Source organism: Herpailurus yagouaroundi, unplaced genomic scaffold (genome assembly GCF_014898765.1).
Source record: "Herpailurus yagouaroundi ecotype Mexico unplaced genomic scaffold, PumYag 163, whole genome shotgun sequence".
NCBI classification, from domain to species: Eukaryota; Metazoa; Chordata; class Mammalia; order Carnivora; family Felidae; genus Herpailurus; species Herpailurus yagouaroundi.
Genome location: NW_024412404.1, coordinates 26,845,588 through 26,856,910, shown reverse-complemented (window position 1 = coordinate 26,856,910; position 11,323 = coordinate 26,845,588). Strand labels below are relative to the sequence as shown.

The 11,323-nt window shown below is 36.9% G+C and overlaps 1 protein-coding gene across 5 annotated transcripts in view; it reads right to left on the bottom strand.

Annotated features, from left to right (window-relative positions):
• Window positions 1–493: 493 nt before the first annotated feature.
• MAPK8 (mitogen-activated protein kinase 8) overlaps window positions 494–11,323 on the bottom strand; it is a 102,618-nt gene continuing 91,788 nt past the window's right edge. For 4 of the 5 annotated variants that reach the window (XM_040485684.1, XM_040485686.1, XM_040485683.1 and 1 more), the window contains 2 exons: window positions 8,809–8,886; window positions 494–4,932 (listed from right to left, as the gene is read on the bottom strand). In XM_040485684.1, the coding sequence (XP_040341618.1) occupies window positions 4,787–4,932; window positions 8,809–8,886 (224 nt within the window). In that variant the 3' untranslated portion in view covers window positions 494–4,786. Of the gene's footprint in view, window positions 4,938–8,808; window positions 8,887–11,323 lie in introns of all 5 variants that reach the window. The other variant, XM_040485687.1, reaches the window with a different exon arrangement.

The window sequence follows — 11,323 nt, the reverse complement described above, 5'->3', positions numbered from 1 at the left end:
ACTTGTTTTGCCAAGTGGCCGCGATGGCTGCTCTCTTACATGGCTACTGAGAACTAGGTTAAGGGCACTGAAGAAAATTCCTTTTAGATACAGTTCTCCAGAGATTTTAAATAAAAGAAAAGCAAGACTAGATAAACCAGAAAAGCAGAGTGGTACTTTAGGCTCTTCACAATCTGTATAAATCCAAATCTAAGAAAGCTGCCCTAGTCCTACTACCCCTTTAATACCAATCCACAGGAAATCTTAAAATTGCCCATAAAAACTTTTTTAGCACAAATTTACATTTCATTTTCAATGAAAAAACTCTTAATTTCATATTTTTCATACCACTTTTTTCTTTTTTATTTAAAATATTATAACCAATTAACATACTAGGTAACAATGTTTACATTCCAGTGGTGCATGTTTAATGACTAGGGCATGAATGATTAAAAACCACAATAATTATCTCAGCATTCCCTACAAAGTGCCCCATTTTGTTTTGTCTAGAGGAGAGGAGAGGGAATGGAACACAGGGAAGGAACAGGTATGAAGAAGGAATGGCATCATATAGGGAGAAAAGCAAATGTCAATTATCATATGTAGGTTTTCAGGTTTTAAACCTGTTGAACAGGATAAACTGTAATGAGAAAATAGATGTCACAGTCCAAGTAGACAGCTAGTTCAGTTTAACTTCATCATTCAGCTAAAAGATTAAGAGCTTCTCAAAAATATACCAAATATCGGGCCTACAAAAGTAATTTATTTCTTCGTAAAATTTACTAAGATTTATTCCTTTTGTAAAATGTAAAGAATGGACTGATATCACGAGCAGGTTTCTACTTATAAAAACAGACAGTAATAATGTCCAACAAACACATCTAACACAATTTTCCAAGATACACAGTGAAAGATTTTACGCATGAGTCTCTCTTACTGATGCAAGGTATATATTTTACATACTTACTGGTATTGTGTCAACATTGGCTATAAAGTATTTAACACACATTTATAATTCACACTCAGTAAAGAGCTTACAGTAAGGGCAATAGCTTACTTGGGAAAGCATAGAAAATTAGTGTGAGGTAGTTCAATAAAAACCTAGTTTAATTTGTAAATTATTGTGAGAATAGAACATTGTGCAAAACTAATCCACAGATAAGATTTCTCAAAAGTCTCAGTAACGAAGAGAATCTAAACTAGAAATGGCCAGAAATTGTTACTCTTACTAGACTCTCCTTAAGAGCACTTAACTAAGAGCAGTTAGTTTGAAATTAATTCGGATTTTTGTTTTCCTTGCGAGTTTTCTAATCGTACCCCAAACTATACATTTCTGCTTCAATGCCCTTTACCTCTTCATCTTTCTTGCTATTAAGGAAAAAGTAGTTTCCTCTGATTCAGGAAAAACCTAAGAGAGATCATAGAAACACAATGTACGCTAACACGTAAAGGATATGGAGGCAACATTTAAGAGGGCTGCTAATGACAGAACAGTGGTGTTTGGTTTTTCTACTGGTAAGAGAAGTTTCCTGGGGTCATGGGGCTTCATGCATTCACTCTACAGCTAATGTGTGACTAATGAACAACACTCACAAACAAACTACAACAGTATTTTTGAAAATAGACTATGTCTTTACCTCAAAGTGTGGTGCAGGCTTGTGCCTAGGCAACACTGAGTAGTTAAGTCTTCATATGTGTAGCACATACTGGCCGACAGTGTAAACCAAGTCTTATCTGTAACCCTGAAACAGCTTCACGTGCCCTCTTCTGATTTCACTATCAGACACTTACGTCCTCTTCACCTTCATCTTTTTAGACAAAACAGCAGGGTTAACAAGGAACAGAATAGTGAAAAGTACAGGCAAGTCTGCTGCTTTGCATACCACCAAGCTTCTCTGTACCGTGAAGGGGGTTGTGTGGTGGCCTCCTCATTTAAAGGCTGGCATTTCTCTTAGTACGTGTGGGGTGAAGCACTGTGCCTTTACCGACCTGGAAGGGTGCATACCAGGAACACCAGCAGCTGAGGGTGTGTGACAAAATGAGAACTGTTCGGCAAGCAGCGTCAAAGAGTTGAGATGCTCTATTCACGTCTATTGTAACGAAGCAATCCCAACAACACAATCATTTTACAAATGGTCAGTATACATCAGAGAGTAACAGAGTAGTAAATCAGGAAGAACTATGAGAAAAGAATTAGTGTCTCTTTCCTGTAAAGGTGAATAATAAAATAATATAAATGTGAACAATAAATCTTAGTCAAAATAATTTTTTGACGGTAAGATGATGGATATATTAAATATATATGAAGTCGAAAAACCAAAGCCCTAAGAGAAGCAAGGTGGCTTTATGGAAGTACTGCTGGACAGAAATCTTACTTGTAATTTCTCTTAAAACACACACAAATGTTTAAGATGTCTTAAACGTTCAAAAAAGCTGTAAAACAAAAACAATCAGTACTTCTTTAACTTCACAGATTTAAGGGATGAGGGAAAGCTGTATTTAGATATTGCATTTTAAAAACATAGGGCACACAACATTTAACAAGCAAACTTTGTTTTCAGGATATAGTTTGCCAAGTATTTTAGTCTACATTAATGAATAAGAATTCCTTTTCTCTGAATCAACTGAAACATGCTGGCTGGCAAGGGGGAGCTGGCATTTACAACAGATGATACAGGAAGAACACCTGGTTTTCCTTGCTTAATCAAAATCTGTATCAACAGAGATGGCTTATTAGCAATCAAACATAAAATATGGGGAACTTCTGAAAGCATGTCAGTTGTTAAAGTGCAATAGTGAAATAATCTATCCTAGGGAAAATAAAGCTAATTAACTGCCAAACTAATATAAACTAAGAACACACTCATGCTCAAATTTCTGCTAACATCGTAAATCCAATCCTGTTTCTGCCACTCTAGAGGTGTTACAGTCTCAAAACTCTAATTTGCTTAACAAAATTAATGCACCATGTTGTAGGAGTAGAAAAGGGACTGATAAAAAGGCTGACAACCTCCAGAGGCTAGATATCATGACATAAAACCATCAAAAACAAACTTGCTATTTCAAAGCATATTAAAAAGGCTAACGTATTTTAATCCTGAATATTGCACATTAACAATAACCTAAAATAAGTAACTCAAAAGGAATCTGGCACTAAATACACGAATCACAGGCCAAGCAAACTTTCAGACACTGCATGTTGAGATGCACCAGTTCTTGCTCTTACTGGTCAGTAATTCCCATGGGCTTCCTGCCTAGAACCTTGTCACTGATTTACGTATGCATTTCCCAGTTCATGATATAAAATCCGTCTTGTTCCAAAAATAACAAAAGGTGCCTGGGGCCGTACAGACGATGTATTTCAGAGAAAATGAGACTTCAATGACATTTACTTACGAAAAATTCAGTTGTGGAGAAATAATTCCGCAGATAGAAAATGTAAACAGTTAACATACACTTGTCAGGAGCAGCACCATTCTTACCCTACTCAACATCCACATTGCATGTTTTATTGAAAATCAGGTATAAAAAAAACAAAGACTCAGACTGAATAACCACCACTTATGCCTGCTCTGCTCAATGTGAAGAAACAGTCCTTAGAAAATGATATCCTATATATGGCTGTGTGCTACTATTTTCAGATGAACGGTATATTGCTCATTTGATACATCACCTACAGAAATTGAAGTAGGCTTCGGAACCTCCTGACAGCTAGTATAAATAGGATTATGCTACAGGTAGAATCAAATGGCCAGAAACGCCTTGAGAACTGGTGCTCAACTGACTGATATCATGCTAGGAAACCAGAAAGGTCCCAGGTCCAAGGGCCTGAGGCTGCAGGAAAGGGAAAGACCAGACTCTAGACCACAGCTGGGACCTACAGCCTGAGTAGATTAACTCAGTGTATACAAAAACAGGCTCATAGCTAGTAGAAGTGAACCATCTGTTTATTTGCATTGAAATGTATTATTCATGAAGTATCCTCTTGACTTTATGTGATCATAATCTTTGAGCATGCCACAAATTTGCAGAAAATACCATATTCTTTTTACTTGGCTTCTGTTGTGTGGGGTAGGGTGGGGGTGGGGGGGGAAAAGGAGGGTGGTGGTAGACGCCCAGCATCTTCAAAGACATGCTCTGAGTTATTCTGTCATTTAGATGATGGGGCTTTTGCCAAAAAACAATGTAGGATGTAGGATTACCTACCAATTGTTGAAATTAAATTAAGATTGGCAAGTAGCAAATATTGGAGGTTTTTTTAACACGTTCATCATTTACAGTAGTTATTCCTGAATACAACCGGCTACAGGTTATTTTCCCTCACTCCTCTGGGGTTATTTCATTGATAAGCACATAACCCTGAAGGATAGCATCATGAACAAAACATTTGAAATAAAATTCTAATAAAAAAAACCTATAAAAATCTTAAATAATTCATGATATAGGCAAGTCACCACATAATAGTTGCTTTGATAAACAAAATCTTACAAATTCAGTAAAAAAAAAAAATCAGCAGCATAAGATAAAGCAAATATGCAAAAATTTTAAACCATGATAAAATAATTAGGTTTACATTATACAGTTAATTACAGCAAAAATACAATAGTTTTGTTGCTGTTTTAAAACACAACTTAAGTTTTAAATTACATCACTTGAAATTAAAAAAAATAAACTACTTTACTACAAAATGAATTCTACATTTTTGAAAAATCACTCAAAAATAAGACCACTGAATTGTTTTCAAAGTAGTTCTATCAATGACTAAACGACTCCCCATCCCCCCACCCCCCTGCCAAGGCCCAAGTAGTCATCTACAACAGCCCAGAGGTCCAGCTGATGCTTCCAGACTGCTATCTGTATCTGAGGCCAAAGTCGGATCTGTTGACATTGAAGACACATCATTGACAGACGATGATGACGATGGATGCTGAGAGCCATTGATCACTGCTGCACCTGTGCTATGAGAAACAAAACAGCAAATCAGTTGCAGACAGAGTTGCACACTGAGCTACCTGTACTGTACTGGCTACCTCTAGTAATCAATCATTTTTTTTCTCTTGGCTTTAAAAGGTTTAAAAGTTGTGTGTGTGATAATACATGCAATACTGTCGGTACTGCATTTTTTTGGACAGAGGATCCAAAGGGATATGTAACTCAAAAAGTTAAAAACCACTGCCCTAATAAAAATGGCTTATGTTATCTTCTCACTGTAAACTCCAAGCAGTATTCTGGCACATCTTGTTTTAAAGAAAACGCCAAGACAAAGACTAAAATCATTCTAAATGGAAGGGTCCTTAGTTCAACTGTCCCAGTTTAGGTTATAGGACTTGCCAGGGTCACTCAAGAACCCTATTTGGGTAAACTCAAGTTCTTGTTATTTTTACTCTAATAAATACTTCATAAACGCTAGCATGGATTTATTCAACAGATAAAGTAGGGGAAGACTGTTTCCTTTACTGAAAGTATAGGTAACAAGCATTTCTTGGATTTTAAAAAGGAACAGGAATACATAACCAATAGTGAAATCCTTTCAAGGGGGCTGGGTTAGGAAAGGGGAAGGAATGTCACTTGCGGGGTGGGAAATATGTTAACGGTGATTCACATTCTTAGGTAAGTACTTCTGAACTATGGGATTACTAAATAAGGGCCATTCCAAACTTGAGCCTATTAAATAATGCAAGTTATACAAAAGTTCTTAAGAACTCATTTATGGAATAAAAGCAGTGGTTTCCAAATTGAGCAGTAAGAATATCTAGGGCTGAGTTTTCAGGCACTCAAAGGATGCTAAAACAAAGCAGGTTGAAAACCACTACTCCAGAACCCAGCATCTCAGTGCTTGAAATCATCCTACCATTCTAATGATGAACCATAAAACACTTTAGAATACAAAAGGTCCTCTGAGAGCTTGTCTTCAAATCTAACAAGGAAATAGCCAGGGGAGTGGGGATAGGCAAATCTTTAGGGTGTTGGGCTGGACTGGTCCATTAGGTTTCTAGCCAGAGTGAACCGAAGACATTATATTTTAAATTCAATCCACAGGACACTACAGAATGCACCTGTTCTGACTGAAGAGTACACAATACCACAGCTAGCTTCAAAGACTTGTACCAAAATATTCAAATCATAAAAGGGTTCCACCAAATATACATTTTATGCCTCTATTTTGTAACCCAAACTTCATTTTATCCAAACTGCTTAATTTGATAAAAATTAACTTTTATTTTCTAATTAAAAAAAATTTTTTTAAGTAATCTCTACACCCAACGTGGAGCTTAAATTTACAACCCTGAGATCAAGAATTGTTATGTTCTACCAACTGAGCCAGCCAGGTGCCCCCCAAATTAACTTTTAAATGCATTAAATAGTTAACTTTAAGTGTTTGGTTTTTTTTTTAATTTTTTAATGTTTGTTTTATTTTTGAGAGACAGAGAGCACAAGCAGGGGAGGGGCAGAGAGACAGGGAGACACAGAATCTGAAGCAGACTCCAGGTTCTGAGCTGTTAGCACAGAGCCCGACGCAGGGCTCGAACTCACAAACCGGGAGATCATGACCTGAGCCAAAGTCCGGCACCTACAACTGAACCACACCCAGGCAACCCTAAATAGTTAACTTCTAAATCTGAAAATCAAATACCTAAGAAAAGTACTTGTTTTTTTTCCCTGAACTTTAAAGCAATCTAGTAAATTCTCAAATATCTGAATTGGCAATAATAGGGAAAATCCTTCATTTTAGGTAGCTGAGTCATTTCCCCCTAAGGTGAGTCTCTACACATACCTCAAAGGCATGCAAACTTAGCCAAACCAAAATAAAGATAGGAAAAGTGGGAAAAATAATATATTTAATTTCCAAAATTCAAGGTGAAATGATATTGTGATTATCTGATAGTTTAATCTGTCAAAGACTTTCTTCTCTTTTTCCATATAATCAAGAACTGAATATTTTTATAATGGGTTGAGTTATTAACACTCTTTTCCCTAAGCTATACCTGAGAATCCAGAAAATGTCTAGAAACCTGCAGTCCTGTCCTTACCACTGACTTATTTTATAACCATAGTCAAGTGCTGTTTAAGATCCAGTTTCTTTAAATAAGTTAAAAAGAGATAAAACTGCTCTATCTCATGAAATTAAGTTTACTCAAGTATCTGACACTTCCGATGTGCCACTCACTAGGAGAGCATTCTGAAATATAAGTCTCCCACATAATGGATTTTTCAAATCCCACTCAAAGCTCCATCATGAACTAAATTTAGTTATAACTACTACTGTACATCAATACAAAGCTAATTAACTCAGCTATTAAAGCATTTATAATATAGCTTTTGCTACAACTAAATTGTAGGTAAAAGCTGTCAAAATCATTTTATGTATTTAAAAAAAAATTTTTTTTATATTTATTTATTTTTGAGAGACAGAGAGAGACAGCGTGAGCAGGGGAGGGGCAGAGAGGGAGAGACACAGAATCAGAAGCAGGCTCCAGGCTCCGAGCTGTCAGCACAGAGCCCGATGTGGGGCTTGAATCCACGAACCGTGAGATCAGGACCTGAGCTGAAGTCAGAAGCTCAACCGACTGAGCCACCCAGGTGCCCCCATTTTCTATTTTCAACAGGATCTATATTATAATTTGTAAGACTGTATTCCTGATCAAGGATTTAAAAAATAAAAAATTTCAAAAACTCACAAATATAACCAAAAGTGCCTCAGAAAGCCACAGAAACTAAACAAATATGTTTACAGTATAACAAAATGGGCATTTGAAACTATAGTTAAAAATCTTACTCATATAATATTTTTATTTTTATTTTTTTTAGAACGTAGAAGAGTTTTAAAGGGATGGTTAAAATGGCATAGTCTTACTCAAATTCAAGACCTATCTCTTAAAACACTACTCAGCCTTCAAGGTTCAGTTCAAATTTCATCTCTTTCATAAAGCTGTTCTAACTTCTGTAGCCAAAAGTCTCTGCTGCCAGCTAAAGGCCACATGGGATGCTAGAAAAACCATGCCATTTGAAGTTACTGATGAACATGGCTGTAAGTATTAGCTTTTCTACATAATACATTTGTAATTTTATGTTCATTTAATTCTTCTGAACTTTAGTTTCCTCATCTGTAAAATGTGCATAATATTCCCTTCAGTGAGGTCTCAGGGGCTGAATGAAATAAAGTACATAAACCACCAGTGCCTGTCATGTAGTTTGTACTGAATATATACATGTTACCTGTCATTTAACTTTTTCTCTCAATGCTTTATGCTTTTATAAGTGCTAACATTAAATACAGCTTGTGATAGAAGAAAATGTTTAACTCCTGCGAACCAGTTTTCTTTTTAGATGGAACACTTCCTAATGGCAGTTTTAATGTTACTGCCTTGGTTCAACAAATCAATACCAAAATGAGAAAGATGGTAACTTAATGAGAAAGACGTACTAAATCTTTCAATGAAGGCTTAGTTTATTTATCCAAAGTAAAGACTATTAAAATCCTGGTAAGTATATTGAATTATGAAAAATTTCTTCTTTAAAGAGAACAATGCCAATACAAAATGGTTTTAAATTTCCATTTTTCAACAGAATGTCAGTATTATAGAAAAAGATGTGTATTTTATGGAGTCAGTTACCGATATATTAGCATGATATATTGGGACAACAGTGTACCTACCAGTGGTTTCAAATTAAAGCACCCAAACTACACTCCCTATACTTAAACTTTGAATAGTAACAGTGATAAATACGGGAAACAATACATGATCCATGCAACTGAAGATTACAACACAAGAAGTAACCCTAACCTTATAACCTTATAACCTTAACCAAGCTTATATAGTAACCAACCTAAAGGAGAGGGCTGCCCCCGTATAACTCCATTCTTGGTTCTCTCCTCCAAGTCCATAACTTCTTTGTATATCAACTCTGAAAAAGAGGTGAACAAAAACAAACTTTTCAAAGTCTGAGAGCCAACCTCACAGATATCTGTTTTAAGTTGAACATTTTTACACACATTAAAGACTTCTAATAGTGTCCTTTCAATGGTAAAGTGTCCCTAAGTGTCAGTCTAAGATTCAAAGGTGTTTGTAACAATACCCTGATCCTGAACAATGAACTATACTGAAAGAACAAAATCTCTGGTATAACTAATGTTCCTAAAGTTGGATTAAGGATAGAGCTGGGGTTAGAAGCCTTATCTTTTTTACTCCACCAGAACTCTGTACTATACCATATCATTCTACACATGCTCAGTTCTGTCTCAGTGAGAGCTTAAATCACATTTGTTTCATTCATGTCTTATTTCCTGGTTGTGACACAGTAACCTAGTACATTGTAGGTGCTTATCCAGATATCTGTTTTTGGTTTTTTTTCTAAATTTTCTTTCAACTTTTTAAATTTATTTTTGGGACAGAAAGAGACAGAGCATGAACGGGGGAGGGGCAGAGAGAGAAGGAGACACAGAATCGGAAACAGGCTCCAGGCTCCGAGCCATCAGCCCAGAGCCTGATGCGGGGCTCGAACTCACGGACTGCGAGATCGTGACCTAGCTGAAGTCGGACGCTTAACCGACTGCGCCACCCAGGCGCCCCCAGATATCTGTTAAAAGACTTAAGTACAGAAGTGTATGGAAGCCTCTTTAATTGGGATGGAATATACATTTTTTTAATATGAAATTGTCAAATTGATTTCCATACAACACCCAGTGCTCATCCCAAAAGGTGCCCTCCTCAATACTCATCACCCACCCTCCCCTCCCTCCCACCCCCCATCTACCCTCAGTTTGTTCTCAGTTTTTAAGAGTCTCTTATGCTTTGGCTCTCTCCCCCTCTCTAACCTCTTTTTTTTTTTCCTTCCCCTCCCCCACGGACTTCTGTTAAAAAAAAAAAAAGCAGGTAGCTACACTTCAACTCCTTATGATTTGAAGCATAACATGCTATCACAGTCAAGATTTTTCCATGGGAACCTCATTTTTTAACTGGACTTCTGGACAGTGGATGGACTGTGTGAGCACTGTTCCAATTGAAGAGAGATGCCAAATGCTGCCTTGAGGTCCTATGTGCCTCCTGCCCTGCGTTCTTCTAAGTGATCTTGAGGTCAAGTGTGATGCACCATAAGGGTAAGAATATCTACTTCAGAAGAGCCTTCTAGTCAATGCTACAATCACCATTATGCATCACCATATTTGAGTCAGGAATCCTTTGAGAACTGCATAAGCACAACAAACCCTCTTCTGAGGAAAATGTACAAGTAGAGAATGTTGCCCAGAATTTCAAGGAGTCTGAATTCCTTAAACTGATAAGGAATCTCTGATTATAAGGTAAATTGAGTGGATATGTTGAAATGAACAAGAGCTAGAGACACCTAACTTTCCTTGCTATATTAATCTTTTTGGGCTTCGAAGGAGAAAAATAGGATAGAGGGAAGAATGAAAGATGCTTTTCTTTAAAGAAAAAACAAGGGGAGAAGAACCAAAGCTACTTAGGAGTACTAAGTAGGCGACGCAACATGTAAGTTAATGGCTCTGCCAACAGATTTTTCTTTCTGTTGTAATGCTAAACCTCTTAAGCAGATCTTTAAAAAGGCAGTTTGCGGGACACCCAGGTGGCTCAGTCGGTTAAGCATTCAACTTGGCTTTGGTTCATGTCATGATCTCGTATGGGATCATGGGATCTCCCAATTGGGACATCGGACCCATGCTGGGCTCTGCACTGGGCATGGAGCCTGCTTGGGACTCTCTCTCTCTGACTCTCCCTCTCTCTTTCTCTGCCCCTCCCCTGTCCAAACACTCACCCTCTTTAAAAAAAAGAAAAAAGAAGAAAGAAAAAAAGGCATTTTGTGGGTAATTACTGAGCTACACTTAGACTAGGAGAAAAAGATACAGAATAAATTCCAGATACATCTTTACACACAAACAAAAATACAGTTGACTCTTGAACAACATGGGTTTGAAATGCATGGGTCCAGTTATACGTGGACTTTTTTCAACAAATATATGCACAGTATTGTAAATTTTCTCTTATGATTTTAATAACATTTTTTTCTCTAACATACTTTATTGTAAGAATACAGTATATAATACATATAACATTAAAATCTGTGCTAACCAACCATGTTAGTGGTAAAGCTTCCAGAAAACAGCAGGTTATTAGCAGCTGTTTTAGGGGAGTCAAAAATTTTATGTGAATTTTCAAGTGCGTGTGAGTCAGCCCCCTAACCCCTGCATTGCTGGAAGGGTCAACTGTACTGTGTTACACTGATTTTAAGATGCACTTTTATCAGTTTATTATCTTGGAAATGGGGCTGCATCTTACAATCAATGGTGCTGTGCCCCTGGCAGTGTTTTCTTAGTAGTATACAGTGG